The sequence below is a fragment of the Ovis aries genome, chromosome 8 (assembly GCF_016772045.2).
Source record: "Ovis aries strain OAR_USU_Benz2616 breed Rambouillet chromosome 8, ARS-UI_Ramb_v3.0, whole genome shotgun sequence".
Classification (NCBI taxonomy): domain Eukaryota; kingdom Metazoa; phylum Chordata; class Mammalia; order Artiodactyla; family Bovidae; genus Ovis; species Ovis aries.
Genome location: NC_056061.1, coordinates 26085158 through 26109369, shown reverse-complemented (window position 1 = coordinate 26109369; position 24212 = coordinate 26085158). Strand labels below are relative to the sequence as shown.

General features: G+C 46.5%; 1 protein-coding gene across 12 annotated transcripts in view; it reads right to left on the bottom strand.

Moving 5' to 3' along the window:
• Nucleotides 1–12616: 12616 nt before the first annotated feature.
• The window catches only part of FYN (FYN proto-oncogene, Src family tyrosine kinase), a 216006-nt gene continuing 204410 nt past the window's right edge, over nt 12617–24212 (bottom strand). For all 12 annotated transcript variants that reach the window (XM_060419482.1, XM_060419479.1, XM_060419483.1 and 9 more), the window contains one exon: nt 12617–13284. In XM_060419482.1, coding sequence (XP_060275465.1) covers nt 13076–13284 — 209 coding nt within the window. In that variant the 3' untranslated portion in view covers nt 12617–13075. The remainder of the gene's footprint in view (nt 13285–24212) is intronic.

Here is a 24212-nt window from a genome sequence, read left to right as displayed (position 1 = left end):
CGCAGATCACTGTCCCTGTTGTGGCAGGGGCCTGCTTTCTCAGGGGTTGAGTCGGGCCAACTCTGCCTGGCCTGACTGGCTTCTGCAAAAGCTGAAGGCCCATGCCCGAGACTGCCCTGCTGCCCCATCTGGAGCAGGGCGCCCCCCACTGAGTCCTGAGGGCTCCCATCACTAACCCTTTTGGTGGCCCTCCTCCCAGCAGTGTGTCCTTCCCTTCCTGGACTCAGGGGCAGGGGCTTGCCTCACCCCATGACCCAGAACCCTCCAACCCAACCCCTGGTCCAGAGGGAACCTGGGCAGCCAGGCTGAGAGTGTGGCAGGGAGGGCAAGCCCAGGGATAAGCCCTGGGCAGAGGGACCCGGAGGAGTGGCCAGGCCACAGCAGCCGTCAGGATGCTGGTGAACAGATTCTTGAATATTTGTAAAACTCAGCCAGCATCTCAAGTGCTGTCTGCACGAACAGCTGCTTTCTATTCTCAACACAGACCTGCAGGATCTTGAACCCGAGTGGACATGTGTCCACACGCAACAGACACGCCCTTTCCTGAACCTGCTGGGAGCCGGGTGTGCCTGAAACTCTAAGGGCAGGGCTCTGCAGGTTCCCCGTCAACGATGGAGGCTTCTTCCAAGTCAGGCCTTCCGGATTGACTAGCTAGTTTCAGCAGGAGACACGGGCACTTTAATGTCAGATGAGAACATCCATTTACCATAAAGAGGCGACAAACTTTCCACCAGGCTAAAAGTTTCAGCAAGTTTTATATTCCAGCACCAAATCCAGTGTTATGGTTCCAATCAGTTCAGGAAATAAAATGTCTACAATTTATTTGGGTCTGTATGACTCAGAACTCTTGGCCAAAAATGCACCCTTTGATCTTTATCCCTTTAATCTGAAGCATTCTCTAAATGCATTTCCATTTTAATGAACAATGCCTTATATTGGCATAATAGTCTTTATGGAAGAAACTCGGATCGTATTTGAGGTTTTCTAACCCTTGGAATAAATTCACTGTTGTATCTGAGTGTTTAGCACGGGCTAACTTCCTATTGGCAGCGAGCACAGAGACGAGGAGGAGCGCTCGGGGAGGGCGCAGGAGACCCTGGGGAGACCAGAGCCCAACGTGGGGAGCTCTTGGGAGGAGCTACCATTATGACTGAGGGATCAGAGAGGAAGGAGGAGATGTTTGAGCGAGGCCTCCAAGGATGGATGGGTGGTTAAGAAGAGAAGAGAGGGCAAAGGAACATTCCAGGCAAGAGGGAAAGGCTGGAGCAGCACAGAGTGTGCTTGAGGAGTTGCGGGCAGTGCAGCGCAGACAGGATCCAGGGCAGGGGTGATGGTGGAGGCAGGAGAGATGAGGCAAACAGTGGAGCAGGACTGCAGGGGCCTACACTCCCTGGAAATAGCTCAAGGGACAAATGGTGTCTGCGGGGGCTTGAGGAATCTCAGAGAAATGGTGTATTTCTCTGGAAGTAGTGTTAGATCTGCAGATGGAGGAGCTGAGCAGCAGCTGTTCCCAGCCACTCACTCTTTGGTGGCCACTGGTCTCTAGCCACTGCTTCGCTCTGCTCTCCATGGGGCCATCTCTGATCCTGACTCAACCTAACCTGTAGGCCCAGCATCCATCACCAGAGCCTCTTGATTCTTGGACACAGTTCCATTAGCTAGTGGCCAGTCAACAGACTGGTTCCCCTGTCAGGCGTCTGTCCCCAGTATCATCAGCTGTTTTGGTAATCAGGAGGGTTACATGGTAAAAACTTGACTTTCCGTAGAAAATGCAATGCGAGGGGTGGGGAGGAGTTTAAAGAGGCGTGTGCTGGGCAGCCCCTCCGAACTAGTGTCTCCTTCCACTAGTGGGGGCCAGTGGAAGCCATCATATTTTCTAACGAGGAGAATAACACAATGTCAGCTGAGATTTTAGGGTAGTTTTCCACCACATACAGGACAGACCAAAGATGAAGGGGAGGTGCCCACGTGGATCCGACACCTTCCACAGACCAAGCCCTAGGCTCGACGCTGCATGTATATGCCCTGACTTCAGTTTCACAAGAGCCCATTTCACTTGTGAGAGACGGAAGCTAAGAGGCTTAGAGATGTGATGTAGCTAAAGCCACACAGTTAATAGTGGAAGAGTTGTGATTTGACCCTGAAATCAGGCCAGACTTGAAATCATGCTTCCCCACCCCACTACGCTGAAAACTGGCCAGAACAGCCTCTCACAGGCGTCCGTGGGGGCCTCAGCCACCCGAGTCTACACGAGCCCACCCACTCCTGCCTACTCTTGGCTCCTCCTCCTGGAATTTTCATCTCATTAAAGCTTTACCAACTACCCAGTCACCCTGACCCCTGCCTCTCCCCACGCTTTCCGATTTTAACAGTATGTTCCAAAGGCTGTTGTGAGAATTAAGTAAGGTGGTTCTCATGGAGTGCTCAGAGTTGAGCTTGGCGTGTGTGTCTGCAGAACTGACAGAGTGATTGATTGGATGTGGGTACACCAGGAGCCTGACTTGGAGTTTTATTTGTTTAATGCAGGAGTTGGCAAACTTTTTCTGTGAAAGGCTAGGTGGTAAATATTTTCAGCTCTGTGGGTCATACAGTCTCTGTTGCAACTGTTCAACTTTGCCATTGTAGCGAAACACTGGCCAGAGCCAAGACAGAAGTGAATGGGTGTGGCTGTGTGCTAAGAAAACTTTTCCACAAAAATGGGCAGGGGCTGACTTGGCCTGAGGATTGTAGTTCTCTGCTTCCCGGTCTGTGTCTTGACTCCTTCCATGAGGGTAGTGCCAATGCTTGTTCAGCTCACAGATTCTTCTCCAGGGTCTAGCACAGTGCCTGGCAGTGGAGTTGTTGTTCAGTCACTCAGTTGTACCTGACTCTTTGGGACCCCAAGGACTGCAGCATGTCAGGCTTCCCTGTCCTTCACCATCTCCCGGAGTTTGCTCACACTCGTGTACTTTGAGCTGATGATGCCACCCAACCATCTCACCCTCTGCCTTCCCCTTCTCCTATTGCCTTCAGTCTTTCCCAGCTTTATGGTCTTTTCCAAAGAGTTGGCTCTTCGCATCAGGTGGCCAAAGTATTGGAGCTTCAGCTTCAGCCTCAGAACTTCCAGTGAATATTCAGGGTTGATTTCCTTTAGAACTGACTGGCTTGATCTTTTAGGATTGATTGGTTTGATCTCCCTGCTGTCAAAGGGACTCTCAAGAATCTTCTCTAGCACCACAGTACAAAAGCATCAATTCTTCAGCGCTCAGCCTCCTTACGGTTCAACTCTCACATCTGTACGTGACTACCGGAAAAACCATAGCTTTGACTATATGGAACTTTGTTGGCAAAGTGATGCCTCTACTTTTTAATATGCTGTCTAGGTGGAGTAGGTATGCCATAAATATCTGTCAAAGGAGTGAGTACATGAGAGAAAGCAAGCAAGGACGATGGTGGCTGAGAAGGGATCAGCATGCAGGATTCATAAACTGAAGGATTAATATAGGAAATAGGAACCAGACTAGGGTTTTTAAGCAAAAAGATGGAATTACAAACTTGGTGGATGGCTGGAAGGGAAGCCTCTATGCTGGATTTCTAGGAACAATCCCCAGCCTGTGGCAGAGCTGACCTGCCGGGAGTGGTGGCACCACTGCCACCTCTCTCACTTTCAGGAAGGCAGGACTCAGGGGCTGCCGCTGGCACTGCTGACCCCAAGAACACGGAAGCTGCAATACCCCAGCATTTGGTCAGACAGCCGGGAACATCTGCCTGCATGCTGGGACATGCAGGGGCCACCGCCACCTCCTCAACTGACTGACACCATGAAGCTGAGATTGGATGCCGGTGGCCCCACGGCCTTGCTTTCCAACAGAAAACACACAGAGCCTGTAGGAACTAGGCTTCTGTCTCACGTTTGCCTTCCAAACTCTGTGCTAGGATGGCCTGACTGACACTCATGACCCTCATGGTAAGAGAGTCTGGGAAATGTAGTTTTTTTTTTTCTTCTTTTTTTAGCTTCCTTTACTCCATGCACCTACAGGCATCATAGGAAGATGTAGCAGTGGACCCACATCACACTCCACCTGTGCATTCTGGCGATCTATCGCTGCAAAACAAACCACTCCAAGCGTTAGTGGCTTAAAACCAGCCATTTATTTTTTTCAGAAATTGGAAATTTGGGCAAGGTTTGGTGGGGGCAAGATCCCCTGGAAAAGGACATGGCAATCTTCTTCAGTATCTTTGCCAGGAGAATTCCACGGACAGGGAAGCCTGGCGTGCTACAGTCCATGGGGTCGCTAAGAGTCAGACACAACTGAGCGACTAACACTTTCACTTTCACTTTACTTTTGGTAGGGGCAGCTTGTCTCTGCTTCATGAGGAGTCAGTTGGGATGGTTCAACTGGTGGTTTAGCATGAGCTCCATGGTGTGAGCAAGCCCCCACAGCCACCTGGGAGCCCAAGTGGAGAGGAACCAAAGCCCTTGGCAAGAGCCCCAGCCAAACTCCCTGATGCTGCAGGAGCCAGCATCAACTCAGCGGCTGTGTGTACACCATTGGGAAGGCAGGTCCTCCAGCCACACAGGGATGCCCTAGTTGATGCTATGTGGAGCAGAGATGTCCCTGACGAATGGTGTCCAAATTGCAGACTAGTGAGCAAAATAAATGACTGTTTCTATTTCTGCCACTAAGTTTTGGGGTAGTTTGTTTTGTGGCAAAAGATCACTAGAACACGCAGGTTGTACTGAATGTGAAGGAGGGAGGGGAACAGCAGATGGAGCGATCAACAGGAATGAAGCAGCCGATGCCAGGGAGAGGAAAGGCTGACCTAAACATAGGCCAAGCTCACTTTCCTCCTTTACCCTCAACACTGAGACTTACCAGCTTTCTAAGGGATGCTTCCTGAAAATCAAGCCAAGGTGGTTTGGGCTGTATATACCCAGCCAGTAGGCCAAATCTCAGGCTGAATAAGAACCCTTTATTCTTATGAGTATTGCTACCTGGGGGCTCTTGGTCTCTTCCAGAGATTGCCTCTCAGCAATTTTTGATCATGGCCAAGTGATTTAGATTTTGAAATTGCCAAATGTCATAAAAAGGCAAGACTGACCCAGTGTGTTCTTATTTATACAACCAGCTTCCAGGATAGCTCAGGGGGTTTCCAAGTACAGGGTTGTCATATACAGTTGCGCCAGTTGTATACTGCACAACTCTAGGGGGCACCATTCACATTCTAGTCATGAGATCTTGGCATATTTATTACAATAGTTTTCTGGCAGATGGCAGCAAAGTGTCTTGAGGTAGGGTAGCTTTTTCTAATTTGCAAAAAGGCAATTTATAGCTAGTGGCAAGAGGCATAGGGACAAAACTAGGGTCTAATAAATCTTTGGCCAGTGGCAAGAGTTACTAGGAGAAAAGGAGGAAGTGGGGAGGAGTCTTAGGATTGAGGGAGGCCCCTTTGCTCAACCAAAATGAGCACCCAAGAGATAAAAAGTATTGAGATTTGTGGGGTTCAAGATCCAACTTCTTGGGGTCAGCAAGGCTTTAATAGGATTTGGCCAACAAAAGGAGTCTTCATGAGAAGCACAGATAATCAGCTATACACTTGTCCTAAAAAGTTGACATTTAACGGCTGAATATAATAAGTAAATAATGACCCTTTGTAGAGAGATGGGGATGAAGAGAATGAGTGAATATCTAAATAAAAATTCTATGGTTCTGGTGGGGGTGGGGTGCGGGGGCAGGTGGGGGAAGGAAAATGGACAGTGATTGCCATGGGAAAGCACTGTTTAAGTGGAGCTTTAATTCTGGTCCACCACAGGAATTCCACCCTCCCTTTGACCACTCTGGTTCAGGAACAAGTATCATAACTCATAGCAATAGCACAGCTTCTGAATGTCAAGGTAGATGACATGATGCCTTTCTATTCCAGATATTATAGATTGCAAAATCTTTACAATTGGAACAGCGTTCTCCATTTTGCACCTGATTCCAAAAGAGAGTCCCAGCCAAGCACAGCTTTTTGTTTTATCTCCGCATCTTCCAAGGTCTCCTTTGGCTGAGCGTGTTGCTTTTGTTCCTGGCTTGCTGTTTTAAGTACAGCTTTGCTGCATTTCCATTTTCCCTAGTATCCAGAAACAAGTACTTATTTGAATTAGAGCAGAAAAATATTGAATAGAATGAAGCATTGCTTTCCCCCTCTCAAACATGCTGAGGTCATGGTTTAGTGACAGTGGTGACAGTGATGGATGCCTTGCACTTTCACTTAGAGACCTTCAGGAAGGGATAAACAAATATTTTCTGAAATGCACAGGTGAGGGGGGAGGTGAAGTGGTTCACATAGGATTGTGCTGCTTATGGTCTGATTCCTTTCCCCCTTCTCAGTTATCTCAAAAACTATGCTTTGGTGAACAGGACTGGAGTCGTCCATATTTTAAATCAAACTAAAGTCCACTGAAGTAGGAAAATTATGCATTTTACGTAAATGATGTGGGCAAATTATTATTCAATTTTTAACAGGGTTTTTCCGTCACTTTGCTGTGCACAATGTAACATGGTTAATTTACCATATAGCATTGTTATTCATTCCCTAATTCTCTAGGCAACTGCTGCCTTTTGCTTACCATTTCCTCGTTGCTCTCTGGGAATTGACAGACCTCCCGGCTCCATTTAGGGTGGTTTGGTTCCAGGGCGATCTCTAGGGGCTTCCTTCTCTCTTGTCATCTTCCAGCGCTTACCCCTTGGGAGGAGCCTGAAAATGAAAGGAGTCACATATCTGGATTTAGTTTCTGAGTGGCTTTAAATGAATCCTTCAGTAAACACACACACACACACACACACACACGATAAAATCTCTTGCTGCTTAGTAATATTTCCCCACAGTATTACATGTATGCCTTCTGTTAAAAACACTATCTGAATAATACCCATTTCATTCCCTCTTACTTCCAATTAGCTGCTCATTGATTATTACACAGCAAGCACTTGATAATTAACTAAAGGAAAAAAATTTCAAAACAAAACAACCGGAATGCCTTGAATCTGCTAATATATACCTGCTTTCATGAATTTACATATTACCTGATGATTCAAACAAAATAGCCTCTTAAATGGGAGGGGAGGAATGAATGACAACAGGGTCACCAATGGAAGAAAACTCCCTACTAATTATTCTTAGGAGAGGAAGTGTACAAGTCCTGCAATTCTCTTATTCTCATACTCTATATAATTCAGATCACATTCCAGCTGCTGGACTGCTGGAGTCAAAAACCTTATTCTGTCCTTTTACGGTATTATCTCACATCTGGGTAGTTAACAGCACAATAATCAGAATAACTGATGCTACCTATATACCTTCTAATGTCTGTGTTTGGGGAGGGAGAGGAAGGAGAAAGAGATTTAGATTTTCTTTGCTTGGTTTTTGTTTCTCTTCATTTAGATGCATTTGTTGAACACCTTCTATATTCAAAGCACACTCTATCTGGCCCCTAACTGAAGTTGGGGATTAGAAGAAAATACAACTGAAGGCAAAAAATGCTGAGCCTACCATTATGCATTACATAATCCATCTCTGCTTGTCCTTTAGGCACCCACTCCTCCAGGAAGCCTCCCTTGAATTCCCCATTCTGGGCCATTTGGCACTCCTTTGCTGCCCCTTGTGTTTCTTCCCAACAGAGAGCTTATTGCAACTATCTTTTATGGACCTCCATCTCACTGGAGAAGGTAATGGCAACCCACTCCAATATTCTTGCCTGGGAAATCCTATGGATGGAGGAGTCTGGCAGGCTACAGTTCATGGGGCTGCAAAGAGTTGGACACAACTGAGCAACTAGACTGGGAGTACTAATTGTCTCCTTAGCTTTCTAGTGGTAAGCACAGGGTATAACCCACAGTATGTACTCAAAAAATGTCTGCAGAAGAAATGAATGGTTAAGTCCTTACACATAACCAAAGTCATCTCTTTGGTGGTCATCCCATTGCCTTGAATAGCCTCAGCAAAGGGCTCCTTTCATCCCAGTTCTGGTTTCTTCCTCTTTGTCCAATGTCTCCATCTTGTCTTCCCCAATTTGCTGCCATCTTGGACCAGTAGGCTGACCTGATCAGACCTTCACTTCTAGGCAGTTCTGGATGATTTTCCTCTTCCTATGATCAAACCCTCCCATCTGTCCCATTCTCAGTCAGGGGGCTGTTCTTTGCTGAGTGAAAAATGGGAATCAAATATAGAGAATCTATATTAGTGGTGGTTAAGATTACCTCTCCCAACTACAATATTTCCATGTTAGCAGTAGTATCTTGTGGACAAGATCTTCATCCTGTGATTCTCAAGAAGGGTACAGGGACTCCCTGGGTCATGCCAGAGTTTTGCCAGGCATACCACAAGCCATAGACTTGTTAACAATGCACAATCTGAAGGATGGGAAAAGAATTTTGTATGAAGACAAAAAATGGGTGTCTTAGGAAAATATCAATTTTTTCATAAAATGCACAAACATTAGAATGAGATTTTGAAGGCCCCAGGTCCCAAGGGGTACAGGTTTATTCCCATTGGTGTGTGGATGAGTTCTGGGGGAAGAGTCAGGAAACACTAATGGTATTCACTTCAAGCTACAGACTGGGTCTTCAAGTCACAAGCACACATTCACGATGGCAATGCTAGTGCCTTGGGCAGCTCACAGCAAATCCCAGGGTGCCTAGCAGGCCCTAAGGTAACTATGTTATTCATCGATGTACCTTTCGCCCCACAGGATGGCATCGTCCATCTAGCCATCCACCCACTCAGCCAACATCTACCATCAGCTCATCACTGCCCTTGGTGCAGCAGTACAGTGATGAACAAGTTAGGCAGTTTCTGTCCTCAAGGAGCTCATAATCTGGCAGGGAAAATGCAGTAAGAGAAGAGTCACATTATTAAATACATTATTAAAGAGAAGTATTCTGGAAAGGAGCATAGTATTCTGGCTGCTGGGGGAGCAGTCATTTTTTACTGATCACACTCTCCATAGAATCGTCCCTGTCACACTGGAAAGCCACTAATTTTTATTTCTAGTCCCCAGAATTAATTTAAAAAATAAGGTATATCTCCATCACCACCCATGGGATTCTGAATATTTTGTATGTTTGGAAAGAAAGAGGTATGCTTTAGGAATTTATTGTGAAAAATTTCTGAGAATCTAGGTATATATAAACTGTGAAGCTTCATTTGATATCGCAAAGATAATTTTTCATTGTTTTCTTCTCTGGAGTTGCAATCTATTTTTGAGGAATGAAATAAACATACTATTGGTATCTGCCTTAGTAAATTTATACCCTTTAGAGTGAGAATTTGCTTGAACCTCCTTTCTCCTCGCTCCCCCTTGCTTCCCCCCAATTACTTCCTCCCTCCCTCCCTTCCCGCTTATTCTCTCCCTCCTTTCCAGCAAATATTTTCTCCCTCCTTTCCAGCAAATATTTTAATCACCAAACTGAATTCCAATCATAATATATAGTGATAAGAAAGCCAACAAAACTTATCTAAACCTATTAAAATACCTTTCAGAACCGAAGTGACCGAACGCCATTTTATACCAATGCAACTTGTTAGGAAATTCCCATTTGGTCAAGTGAGGTCTCTTGTCCAGAGCTGTGACAAAATAGCAGATGACATACCTCATGCTGTGGGCTTCAGTCCGTCCTCCTCTGAATCCTGCAGAAAACCTTACCTTCTTCCAGCACTCATGAAAGAACCATGCCATTTAATACGGTATACATTCTTAAAGTCCCATAGGACATTTCAGGTAAGATTTTGCAGCTCCAGTGCTACTAGAAAAATCCTCTGCTGCCAGGATTTAGCCACAGGAGGATTCCCGTCTTTCTCAAGGCAGGTAAGTACCCTCTTGTGCTTGTCGGGGAATCTTCCATTGTGTGGCTGTGTTGGAGGGATTATGAACACCTTTAACTCTTCTTGTGGAAGTGCCTTGATCCTCATATACCTGTCTTTGCCATGAACGAGGCAGAGCCAAATGCATCGTGGCTTCAGTCTACACCTGAATGCTCTACCACAGGGGAGACCCAGCCTCTACTGGTCCTCCCTCAGGTCCTTCTGGCAACAAAGCAGACTCAGAGGAGAGAGTGAGGCATGAGCATGGCTGAACAGAAATCACTCTGTCTCATTTACGGCATCTGAGCTTTGTCAAGTCGTCTTCTCCGGCAGGCTTACAATTTGATTTTTAGGAAGTAAAAACAGCTAGATTATTAGGAAGCTTCCCTATGTGGCCCAGCAATGCCAGATGCCAGCTTTCCTCAGGGGAACAGAGCAAGTCCTTACTCACTGCCAGGTTATGAAAGGCAAAACAAACATTTCACCATCACTTGCCACTAAGGCACCTTGCAAGATACAAGAGAACTTTTTGGGTCAGTGGGTTCAGGAGGTTAGGAGGTGTGGGGATTCCCTGGAAGTGACGTCTCACTTGTCTGGACTAGTCTGCATCAGGGAGATCTCTTGACAACTCATAAGCTGCTTGGAAGAAAACACCTGAAACGTCTCTGATTTCTTCATATTCATAGCTACTTTTATCTTTATTCTGCAACCCTACTCTGTTTCAGAACAGTTCCAGCAAGACGCATTTCATAAGTGTGTCCTCGAGTTAGCCAAAGTCTTGAGTTTTTGCTTCATGTAAGAGAACTCACAATTAACTCAATGGATGATTTAAAGGCTATACTTTGAAGAGACTATTTCCCTTTAAAAATCTGTCTAAAACAGGCTGTTGTGACTTTTTCAGATATTTTTTGAATGACTGAGTCAGAAACATACACAAAAATCCCCCAGAGAGTACCTGAAAATTATCCAACCTATTGGGATGTAAAGATGAAAAACACAGTTACATCTTTAAACACATCTAGAACAGTATTTAAAAAACTGCCCAGTACTGTGACAATAATTGTATGTAACAACAAAATTTTATTAAATTTTATCAATTTAGCAATTGTATTAATACCAAACCAATGCCATAAAAACTTGGTTAGTCAGAAAAATCCCTGCTTCACTTAAAAAATGTTGGAAACTTTCTAAACATATAAAGGCTATATCAGCAAGAAGGCTGTCCTCTTTGTATAATTCCACATGACATCAGTGATCTTAGAATCCCAGGATCTCAGATGTAGGAACCTATAGCAAATCTCATCCAACTCCCTCATTTCTACAGATAGGACCTGAAAGGGAGTGACTTCAGGTGGCTGTTGAATGAAAGCAGCTGAATGAGGGCACAGCCAGGCCTGGCCTGCTGGCCCCATCCACCCACTGCCCCGTCTGCCACACCAGGCTGTTTCCCTGCTTAGCAACTTCATTACAGAGGTGGAGGGGCACTGGGAAACATGCACCAATGCCAGGACAAGAAAGATTCTTCTCCTACAATGGGGACACAGAAAATTCCAGTTAAGAGAAAATGTCTGATAAATTAAAATGTTACTGTCATGTCTACTCCTGCCTTAATGATCCTCTGAATTAACTAGACAATGGTCTAGTCTTTCTGGGTGAAGAAAACCTCGCTCCAGCTGTTTTGAATGTTTCTGTCATTTGCACAATGGTTAAATGTTTCTGTCATCATTGCACAATGGTTAAATCTCCAGGTGAGTCCTTACCACTTGGTGTGGAACACATATGTCATTCCTAGAGTACCTTCCATGATTTAAACAAATAAAAAAAAATTCAAATGTAAAAAGCTCTCTTTTTAATTACTAAATTAAGAAAGTTAAACAATTTAAAAATGTAAACTCACAAAGAAATAATGAAAAAGGAATTAAGACTTCAGAGTTGCTACTCAGTATTAAAAACTCAAATAGAAATAGGGCTTTTGATTTGTTGTTGTTAAGCATTTGTAATTCAAGGTTGGCACAAACAGCAACTAAAAACGTTAATACTTTTTTTTTTTGTGCATCCTCATGAAATGTAAAGTAGTGCATAGTTATTTCACTGGAGGACTCCTGGACATAGAGAAAGTCATTTCATTAGCAGTACAGAACATTCAAGCACTTATTTTACAATGGGAAATGTACAACCCCTCCCTCACCTTCCCGTAAGGTTTAGTTGTATGAGAAAATTTAGCATGTTGCCATGACTACAATGCTATGGATTTTAGACCATTTAAATGTGGTTACAAGGTTTATTAAATAAAAAACGTTGGAAACATTTCAGCATTCGTGTTTTTATACAAGAAGTTTGTGTGGTATCCATCCTCTAGTTTCCCTGGTGGTACTGGCCACTTGCTTGCTTTAAAGAGGCTCACTTTTAAGTTTCAAGAACAAATCATAGTAAGTTGAAGCAAATACTGGAAAAAGAAATTGTGAATTCAGCTTGGGCCCTGATAAGAGTCAAAGTAACAGCCATCTACAGGCACAGTCATGAACCAAAAAAGTACAGTCCAAAAACAAACAAACAAACATGTTTTGCAAAAGCCAAAAAGTGAGGCCACTGGTTTTCAGAACACCACCAGTGCTTTTATGTTGATTTTCCAGTCAGATCCTCATTCTGGGTCCTGAAGCTTTGTGGCCAAGGTTGGCCACGGTCTCCATGTTAGCACCCACATGGTGTATGCACAGGGATATATAGATTATATATATTCATATCTATAAAAAAAAGAAAAAAAAAAAAAACCAAACACCTGTCCTGATTGGATTTTGTTAAAACATGAAAAAAAATTTTATTGTTTTAGACAAAGAGGCCACTTTTGGAAAATAATACTTTTTTTTTTAGTTGAATCAGGTGAAGACAGAGTTAAAATCACATAGGATTTGCATTTTAAAAAAAGGAAAGCACTAGGATCGTTGGCACTGGAGTAACTATTTACACTGAACAGAGGTTTGGCCTTTTACATAACATCGATACAATGCATTTCCAAAGTCTGAGAAATAACAAGGTTCTGTCTCGAATGCTTCACAGAGGAGGTTCGGATTTGGGGACAAGTGTCATGAATGAGGGCCATGAAGTTCGTCAGCTTCAGAGTCACATGCAATCTGATCCTGGACGGTTCTGGCTGCTCTGCTCGGAGCAGCTGGCTATGGAATTGAAAGCTAATGGGGAGGGGGCGGGGAAGCCTCTGGGACCAGGCCTCTCTCTGCAGACCCAGGTCTTACAGGTTTTCCCCGGGTTGATACTGAGGCTCTGTTGCGGTGAAGTAGTCTTCCAGGAAGCCCTGCAGGTACTCGAAAGTGGGCCGCTCTTCGGGGTCCTTTTTCCAGCAGTGTATCATGAGCTCGTGGAGGGAGATGGGGCAGTCCTGTGGACAGGGCATCCTGTAGCCGCGCTCCACCTGCTCCAGCACCTCCCGGTTGTTCATGCCTGCAAAGACAAGGGCCATGAGAGAGGGCGCCCCTATGTCTTCTCTTTCTTCTCCTTGGAGCCTACAGGTGGTTAAAACATGTTGAGTGCGCCCACCTCACCCAGAGGTGAACCCTGTCTTCAATGGGCTATCTCACCACTCAGAAATAAAAAAGGACTCCCCTACTGACACATGTGAAGCCCTGGAGGGTAAATCTCAAAAGCATTAGAAGCGAAAGAAGCCAGACACAAAAGGCGACATACTGCATGATTTCATTTATATGAAATTCTAGAAAAGGCAAAAACTATAGTGATAGAAAGCAGATCAGTGGTTGCCAGGGGTGACGGGGAGGGCAATCCTGCAAAGAGGCCGCAGGGAACACAAGGGTGATGGAAACGTTCTGTATCAGCAAACCCTCCCTGTAAAGGCCAGGCAGTAAAGATTTTAGGTTGCATACTATCTCTGCCGCATATCCTCCATTTTATTTATTTTTCTACAACTCTGAAAATAGAAAACAAAGACAGGGCAGGAGCCAGATCTGGCCTAGAAGCTGTAGGCTGCCAATCCATGTTCTATATCCTGAGTGTGGAGGTGTGACTGTTTATGTTTGTCAAAACTCACGGACTTCTTAAAACTGTAGAATTCTATTGTATGTAAATTATACATCAATTACACTGACAAAAACATGAATGATAAAAACAAATCCAGGGAATGAAAACTAAACTGTCCTTTGTTCACAGGACCTATAAGCTCTGTTGATGTACTTCATAAACTGGCTGTCCTCGTGCCTGGACAAACTCTCAGTGTTCAGCCATTCGAGATCCGCCATCACGCCATCAGTCTGGGCACCGTCCAGCCCAGTGACCCCCAGGTGCCCTGGGTTAAGATGACTCTGACAGGGAGGCAGGGCACTGTTTACTGATGACTTCGGACAGGCCATCAATCACGGAGACCTCTGTGACCCTCTGGGGGAGCTGCCCGATACAGAGGCTTCGGGATGCCTGGAGCTCACAGGAGACGTTCTGGGAGACTGCCAGCCCTCTGGAGAGTGCAGCCTTCCTGCACACTGGCCTTCTCAACAGAACAGGAAATACCACATAAGGGGTGGATAGGGGGGCTGAATGCCCTGACCCCTTTCTCAATCACTGCCAGGCTCTCTTCTCTGGTTTGATTCCCTTTTCTGCCGTATCGTGTTCTGCCATCGCCTGCCAAGCTCTTGTATGTTTTGGCTGCTCCTTGGCCCTGAGCCTATAATCTGGAATCCTCTCCAGCTTCTGACCCAGTTAATTTATAAAAGCAAAAACCCGAGTTTCAGCCATTCAGAAACCCAGAATTCTTCCCCTGGCTCTCAGAGCTCCGATCAGCAGGACATAGTGTGTGCATGTAGCAGCTTCTGGAGGAGACGGCAACCCGCTGAGTAGAACCACCCAGCCAGAGCAGCCGGGCCAGGTCACAACCCTGTCCCCCTGTCCCCCAGAATCGCGCAGATTCTGGGATCTGTTGCCAGTTCTCTTTGTTGTTGTTTTTGGAGCTGGACTGATTCCAGCTCCCATGACTGTCAACCACAGCCCTGTCAGTCACATGCTTATCCAAACCCTTTCAGGATGCTTTCTTATTCTCTGCCATTGTAATTCCTTGAGGTGATAAAATCTGTGTATTATTCCTGCTGTGTTGAAGTAGGCCTTCAATTTAATTATTCTAACATAACTCTGCTCACATTTTGGCAGTGACCCTTATTTTAGTGAGAGAGGCTTGGTAGTTGAATCTGGGTCCCCTTCCTCCACGCCATGCCTGACTTCACAGGGGCTCTCTTCAGTTGGATGACTGGTCAGCTCTGTAGTTAATTACCTTACATCCTCTTCCAACCACTGAAAAACTCATTTTGATAAATCAGGTGGGGCAGGGGGGTCGGTTGGAAGCAAGGGGAGATGCTGAGGTTGCCACTGGAGGGTCCCGCAGTGCTCTGGACAAACGGACAAGGACCAGCATTTCCTCATCCACAACCCCCAATCCAACAAGCTCTGCAAAGCACAAGTTCTGGGAACTTCCCTGGCAGCAAACTGATCTGAACTCACCTTGTTTGGCCATAAAACCTGACCTGGTGTGAGGTGCTCGACTGTTTTTCTTCATTTATACATACTGCTGAAGAATTAAGGATGTGTCTGAACACAGAGTGCAGCCCAAGACCCTCCTAAGGTGTTGTACAAATTATGGTCTAAGCACTATATAGACTTTCGAGAAAGAAAACCAAGTCTGACTGTGAAGCCTGTCCAGTGTTGGCTGTGAAGCTCTGGCAGGAGTGGACAGCAGCCACTACATTCCAGGAGCTCAGAAAGGCTAGGAAGAGAGCATGAGGCCGTACCAGGACTGGCCTCCTCCAAGGTGTGTGCTTTGTATTTCAGTACAGCCCTTGGTTTCATAACATCTCAGAAGACACATGCCTGAACCTGCAGAAGTCCCCCTTGTCCCTGGCCCTGCCAGGAGTCTGTGAGAACTGGAGGAGAGACAGGTGGGCGGTCTGAGCCTCAGAAGGTCTGACAGGCCCTGCTGGAGGTGGTTACACCCCCGCCCAAACCCAAATGCCTCCTCCTAATGCTTCATTCTGGCACTGGGATCATCCAAAACCACACCACAGAGCTTAGCTAATCATTCTCCTATTGCTCTGCAGCCCTTATGTCATTACAGGATTCATGTCATTAAAAAACAAACTACTCAAATGGAAAGATTTCATGTATTTTTTTTTTTAAGTCTTGATCCAGTCTCCACCAATGGAAAGTTTAATTGGCCACTTGGGTCAAGCCTGTTTTTCCAGTGCTCTGCCTGAGTCGGGGACACAGCTCGACCCTCAACGTGTAGCATCTAGGGAGGCAGCCTGCTCCCCAGGGCAGCTGGGACCCCGGACAGAGCTGGGCCTTGGCCCTCGTGGTATAGGGCACCAGCTGGCCTCGCCGGCAGCTCCTGGCCATGCCCCCCATCTCCTTTCTGCCTGCGTCTCTTCTTGCTTCTCCTCCCCCCACCTCATGCCACTCCCCAGGTTCTCCCAGCATGAAGAGCATACAAAACCAATTCGACGCACCAGGCTAACAAGAAACATACCAGCATCAGTTTTGCCAGAAAAGCGGGACATAAGACAATGCACTTGGCTGACAATGGCAGTCTGAATGGGACTGGCTCTTTTCCAAGCATCCACAGGCCAGAAGTGGACCCAGCTCCTTCACGACGGTCCCTGGCAGTGGGAAGTGCACAACCGAGAGATGCTCGCTCAGCAAGCCTTGGGTCACTTTTCACTTCACAAACAAGAGCCCAAGCAAGTGGGCTGTGTTCATATTTTTTCAAAAAAGAGTATTCTCGGCTATAAGAACTTTGAAAAGTCATATTTAAGAATTGCTTTTTAGTAAAAATGGATTTTCCTCTTCATACGACTATTTCATGAGCTCTTTTTGAAAGTGAAAAGTGAAAGTGTTAGTCACTTCAGTCGTGTCCGACTGTTTGCGACCCCATGGTCTGCAGCCTGCCAGGCTCCTCTGTCCATGGAATTCTCCAGGCAAGAATATTGGAGTGGGTAGCCAGTCCCTTCTCCAGGGGATCTTCCCGACCAAGGGATCAAACCCAGGTATCCTGGATTACAGGCAGATTCTTTACCATCTGAGCCATCAGGGAAGGTGGGGGCCAGGGACTGGGAAGGGAAAACACACAACACTGAGTTTAGGGAGGCCAGCGGAGTCCTGAGGGACATGGGGAAAGGGAAGAATCTTTGTATCTTACTTCCAGTTGAGGAAGTGGTGGGAGGGTGGGTGGGGTGGGGGTGGGAGTGGGGAGGAGGCTGCCTGGGAATTTTCTGCCTATTTTTTTCCTTCTTAGGGAGAAACTGAAGAGGCAGAAACTTTAAAACATGGTTGTATGTTTTAGGGAAACTTTGTCACCAACAGTTCTTAGTGGAAGCTACAATAGAGAGTGTTTTTCAACAGGAGGGCACTCTATGCCAGCCTGTGGCATCTAACCATGTTATGGTAACAAAGCTCCCCAGGGCATGTTGCCTGGTTCCCAACCTCCACGTCAGAGAAGGGGCACAGGGCTTGGTGACCAGGGACCAGACACACGGGCTGGTTTCACTCCAGCCTGTCCTCCTCTGCCCCCACCTCAGTGGTTCCTTCCCTTTCTGCTCTCCTTGGGGTCAGTCAGGACAATGGACCATTTCCACAGGTCACTCTCACAGAACACCTGTGGAGTCTGCTGTGCTGGGGTTTACTTTCAGATACCTCTTCCTGCACCTTCCATGGGGGCCTCTTGTCACCCTGCACTTCAGGCTCTCAAACACGGTCACCGGTAGCCTCATTTCCAGTGGGTCTGCCCCAAACCCTGCAGCTGAGATTCTCTGGCCAAGTGGACTGAATTCACTTCCTGCCATTATGACCGTAGTATCCTTCCAAATCGTGCTGCTGGCTTCCTCTCGGTTCCTGAATTAAGGTCAAGTTTCCGGCTCTCACTTTCCAATCCTTACTATGTATGGCTGCCAACAGTGTCTGCTTTCACGTGTGCGGATTTTCCGTCCCTTCTCTCCTTTTTCTCCTCCCTCCTTTTATTTTACACTTTCCTATGCCTCTTCCTTGAGCTAGATATTAACTCGGGGGTGTTTTTTTTTGATCTCCAGGGAAGATCCCCTGGAGAAGTAAAAGTCTACACTCCAGTATTCTGGCCTGGAGAATTCCATGGACTGCATGACTGAGCGACTTTCACAGTTAAGAAAACCATTTTCACTGTGGAGCCACTTTACTCTTTCAACTCTGTGTCTCAGCAGGTGATTGACTTCCCCTGCCTCAGTTTCTCTGTTTGTCAATGGAATATCTCCATATTCACTGTGCTTTCAGCTCTCTGAAGTGTCTTCTATGAACGGAGGGTATTGGGCTTGACAGCTCACCATTTCAGTTTCCTAATATGGATCTTCCAGGGGCTGTGGCTATACAAGTGGGGATTTTTGCTGTTTACCATCCAGGTTTGTATCTGGATTGGACTAGGGGTTGCAAGAGCCTGGATTTTTGTGCCATGTGAATAATTAGGCCCTTTGACAATGGGAATGACGCTCAGGTTCTCAGATATGCAGCTTACTTCTGCAAACCGAGCTTTCTGTTGAAAGGAAATTAGACGCTATTGTGCATCAGGCTTTTTGTCAGAGGCTCCCCCTGGCTTCTCTACACAAACCCTGTAAAAAGCCCTTCTGTTTACTTGTCTGCTGAGCGGTGCTGGGAGTGCAGGGAGGGCGGAAGGAAGGAGGGTGCCGTTAATGGCGCTTGCTCAGCACGAGCGTGTGCTATCAGATGCCCGTGTGCTCTAGTTATCTTACTGGGCTACAACTGAAGCTGAACTTCAAGTTCGGTTTTGGTTATGAGATCAAAGTACAGACTCTGGGCAGATAGATGTTGCTCAAAGAGGAGAGCTGAAAATAAGGGAGTGACCTTGAGGCAGCACAGTGATGACTCTTGTTTCTCTTTCTGCAACTTAACCAGATAAGCTTAGGACACCTGTTTTTATGAAGCCCACTCTATTAATAAACACAGAAATGACAGCTACTCAGGTGCCATAACGCGCAAAAGTTAAAGTGGATAATACAGTATCATGAACAGCTCCTTTGTCCCAGTACCAGTGAAAAAGTGACAGAGAAGGTGAGGGTGCCCACTCGGCAGGCCATGGAAATGCACAGGGGTACAGAAGAGCAGCAGCGGGGAGGACGGGGCAGCAGGGAGCCCCTCCCTGTCTGCTCTCTCCTCCACCAGCCACGTGGGCCAAGAGAAACTTTGTCGGGGGAGGTAACAAGACTCTTGGGCATTCCAGGCAGGACTCCTCTGGAGGGAACAACAGGAACCAAAAGAGAAAAGCCTGAGGACCGTGGATGGCAGGAGACTAAGCACCCTTGGCTGAGATTTGAAGTTTCATCCCAATTCCCTTTCTCCTGGATGGAGAGTCCTGACCTCTTCCTCCCCCAGGAGAAACCTGCCCCTGGTATCAGGCTGGGCCCAGTGGGGTAAGGGTGATAATGATGGGCTGCTGAACACAAAGGAATTTAGGCCTACAGCTCAGGCTCTGTCAGAAGGCATCTGAGTGGGGCAGAAGGACGATGAAGCTCAAGACTTGCAATTCTTCAAGGAAAGTGCTATACATTCACTAATTTATCTTCCTCTTCAAGTCATTATCAAATGACTAGATGCATTCACGAAAGTCAGGCAGCTGTCAGTTGTTAAAAGAGTTGAAAGCACTGCAAATGCATGAATAAATGTGATATGCTTAAGAGACTGTTCCTGCTTTGCCAGATCCTGCCAAATTCCCAAAGCAGGTGTTCAGTGGAGAGCCAGGGCCCAGAACAGCCAGGACATTCCGCCTAGAATGGTGCTGGGACATGGTGTTTGAACTGACCACGGGGTCAATTTCCCAGAACAACTTTGAGGACAGAGGCTACTCTGCGGCTGGGAAAAACACGCCTTATTTATGTTTGGAGATGATGAAATAGAGTTGAAAGGTTTTGCAGGCTATGGGCAAAGACTTATTTTAAAAGTCTCTTGGGCTAATCATTTTTTTCCCTCTACCCACCCATCCATCCATCCAGCCCTCTATTCCTCCACCCATTCTTCTGTCCAATTGCTTAAGACTTACTGAGAGTCTACTAAAGGAGCCCCCTTCTCAGGGTTCAGAGCTACTAGGAAACAGAAACACACAGACAAGGGCTTCACCAGAGAGGAACCAAGTGGCATGGGAGTGAGCAGGAGGAGCGACCCAGCAAGAGGCATGGAGAAGGCGACACAAAGGAGGGGACTTTGGGGTTGGGGTTGGACGGATTCTGAGGCAGAGAGTGGAGCTGAGAAGACAGACTTGCATGTTTGAGAGAAGTCTCTTGGTGACGAGGGTCAGGAGCAGCACAAGAGAAATCGCGTCTGATGATGTCACCTGGTTGAAGCCCCTCAGTCAGTCCTCATCTTGCTGAGTGCAAATGCCCTATCCATGGCCTCAGAAGGCCCCTGCTGATCTGTCTGGGGCCTCTGGGCCCGCCTGCTCCACCCACCCTGCTTCTTCCTGGTTCCCTCTGAAGGGGGGCTCCACCCCCAGTTAACCTGAGCCTTCTTCCTCAGATGTCACCTTCCTGATGACGTCCTCCCCTGCCACCCTCTCTGCCCTTCCCCATTTTATTCTCCTCCCTACCCGTTACCACCAGCCAATGAGGAATGTATTTTGCTTATTTGTCCTTGCTGATTGTCTGTCTCCTCTGAGGAGTGAAAAGTTTGGGAGGACAGCTTTTGTTTATTGGTTCACTGCAACATTCCTGGGGACCTGAATAGTACCTGGCATAGAGCAGGTACTCAATAAATATATGTCGAATGATTGAAGGAAAGAGTTAAGAAGGACTACACCAGACGAAGGCTTCTGGAGTTTATCTGGAAGGCAAGGGGAAGCCATGGACTTTTGAACTAGCAGAGGTAGGATAAGCAGATCTGTTTCTAGGATAACTCTGATGGTGACAATGATAGATGGTGGGGGTGGTGGGGGGGGACAGGAAGCAGGAAGTTCCATGAAGGGGGTTCCTGCAGCAGGGGATGACAGCCTGCCGTGGGGCAGTGGCAGTGGAAACAAAGAAGAAAAGAAGGATTTGGAGGAGAAAAAATAGGTTAAAATGCATTGCTCAGTTTTTATGCATCAATCCTAGAAAACCGTTTTAAGTACTTTCAATTCTCATATGTAACAATTCATCGGCACAAAATCAAGTATAATCTTGATGCAAAGAATGGTTCTGAGCCTTGGCTTATAGTAAAGCAAGCTGTACAGCTAGGCTGAGGACGCACTCAGGTCAGGTGATGGGAATCTGGAAAACAGAGCTATTCTTCACAGCATCTTTGCTACCCATCTTGGAAGCAACCTTCTTTGTCTGGTAGGGTGATGGGACTCCTCTCCACTACCTCCCTGTTAATCTCAGAATCACATTTCAGTATTTTTAATTTGGCTTCCAGGCTCTCACTCAATTTGAGAGTCTCCTCCTTTCCTTCCTTTCAAATCATCCATTTTGTAAAACTTGCTAACTGACCAACCAACCCAATGTTTTATTTTTGCCTTCTTCCTTGAGCCCTTCATTCAGTTACACCTTCCAAATACTATTCCAAGTTCCTTCTCTGATTCTTTTTCTGGACCTCCTTTCACACTGGGCAAAACTGCCTGGAAAGCTTTCATAAAATCCATTTAGAAGTCACTTTCATCTCTCCCTTGACCCTCATCCTTACCACCAGCCAAAGTACCTTTCCTGTGCATAAAGATGACAGAAGGCCATTCTCAGGTATGAAAGAAAAATGTATCATTGCCTACTGCTCTTGAAACAAGAATTACTTCAAAATACACTCTAGCCAACTGAGAAATAACTGCTGAGAGGTTAGGATGGGAATCACAGTGGACAGGTCTGGGGGTCTGACCTGGGTGCTACTCCCAGCCACAAGGACTCTGGTCAGTGGAGACGCAACCCCTTGGCACACACTGCCAACCTGGCCGCTCCAAGAGACAGTGAGGGGACTTCCCTGGTGGTCCAGTGGCCAAGACTCTGAGCTCCCAATGCAGAGGACCTGGGGTTCGATTCCTGGTCAGGGAACTAGATCCCACATGCCACAACTAAGACCCAGTTCAGTCAAATAAATAAATACTTAATAAATAAAATATTAAAAAAAAAAAAAAAGAGAGACAGTGAGAATGAGGACAGGAAGGGTCTTCCTTCTCCGGTGCCACTGGACGAGGCTGAAAGAAACTGTGTGTTCCTTAGGAATTGTTCTCCTTCGTTAAGGTAATCACCCTGTAATTGGAATCCTTCTGTAAAAGCCTCTCCCTCAAGAAGAGTGTACTGTGAGATTCAAGGCACAATTCAATATGATTACAGTTACACTGAGAACAAAAACAAGCAGCATCCATGGCGAGCAATAGGTTTGGGAACAACCTTCTGGGGCTCCTGTCACTCCCTGCTGACACAGCTCCAGGGCCTGGCTACAGACAGGCCAGGCCTTCCTGTGGCTGCACCAGGCCCTCTTTACGGGGTCTGGCCAGGCAGCCTCACAGCCTTCTCCACAGGCTCATATCCTAGGGGCCTCCACCCAGGCCTTGGCGCCTTCCCACACGTCCATCCTTGTCTGGGATCATTGTTCCTTAATGTGGAGCGGTAAGCCTATGTACCTTCTCCATAAAGCTTCCCAGACACGGCCCCTTTGCTCAGCCACCCTCTCAGAATCTGGACAGCTATCAAAGTCCCCAGCACATCAGAGTTGCTCCGAGTGTATAACTAGGCATGATAAAGTGGACTGGATTCTCTTGTCAAACTCCTTGGCCATCCTCACAGGATTCTGAGTGAAAAGTCCTCCGGACCTGCTGTGTGCAGACACCTGAATCTGGGGCCCTTGCCCCATTATCAGGATTAAGACTGGGGGCCCACAGTGAGTGAGTTCAAGTATTGCATCCCCCAAAGATGATTTCCTCTAATTATACAGAAGTAATAAAAAAGGGCTGCTTTCTATTTCATCCAACTGACTGTAAGCTCTATGAGTGCAGGGACTGAATTTATTTCTCCGCTCACTGTTCTATCCCCCAGGAACTAAAACAGTGTCCTCCTTCAGGCCTGTTCTCATCAATGTTTGCTGAGTATGAATGTCTTATTCACAGTACTTGCTTCCCAGGTAGTGCAAAACCACGCCAGGCACAATCACACTGACCGATGCTAAGCTGAATGAATGAAAATCCTGCCTCAGTTGTAAAAGGAGACTGCTTTCTTTATGTCTAAACCAAACTGGACAAAAGACTCTCCTTCAGAAATGCACACCTGCCTTCCTCATCCCAGGCCCCCACCCCCACCCCTTTGTCTCAGCTCCTGTGTGTGACCCCGAGAAACAAAAAGCGGCTTTGTCTTCTTGGAAGTAAAGGTTTCACAGAAATGCAAGACATTAACCTTCCCCCGCCCCAACAACACATCGGGTGGCTAAACCTGGGGGGCTCAGGAAGAAATTCATTCAAAATTCAGACAATGAAAAAAGAGGCGCCTTCACATCTTCAAAATCCCGAGCACTGAAAAAATCTCCCCCCTTGAGAAGCGATTCAGAAATGCCTGTGCTGGGTTCCAGGCCCCTCCAGGGCAGCCCTTTCTTCTGGTTGGCTACTCCCAGAGCGGCTGCCCACTTGAGCACACAGAGAGCAGCAGCCGCTGCGGCAGCATCAATAAAACTGACTTCCGCCCACATCTCTAACCACCCAGTGCTGGCGTTTCAGAGACAGAGAATTTGTCAAATTTTGCCTCTGTGCCAACCCGGTTCTGTTAGAGGAGTCTTGAGGCTTATGACCAACCCAGAAAGAGATCTTCTTTACTTCTCTGCATTCTCCGAAGATGACCAGAAACAATCATAAAAAAGGAACAAAGGGATTACAAATTAATCTGCCCTCACCAGCTCCTCTGACTGCAAAGATATTACAAACCCAGGATTTGCAAGAGCTCTCAATTCCTCAGTAATCTCCGCTATCATTTCTATCACTGTGTTTATTATTATTATTATTATTTAATTTTTAAAAGCTCCTCTCTTAGGCAGGGCATGATGGGGAGCTATGTTCTTTCTTCACTCAACAATAACAGAAAAAATATGTCCTTAACAATTCAGAAAGCAGATCGTCCCTGTGCTATAACCATTAAAGCGTGGAGGTGAAAGGGCACAAGTGTCCTTTACATCAGTATCTGTCGAAATTAATGAATTTAAGCCTGAATCACCTAAACCCGTGGTTTCTTTGGAGAGCATGACTCTGATAATCCAGAAAAATTCCAGGGCTTAAGAATCTCCAATTTCTTTATACTATACTTGCTTTGGGGCTTCCCCGGTGGCTCAGATGGTAAAGAATCTGCCTACAATGCAGGGGACCTGGATTCAATCCCTGGGTTGGGAAGATCCCCTGGAGA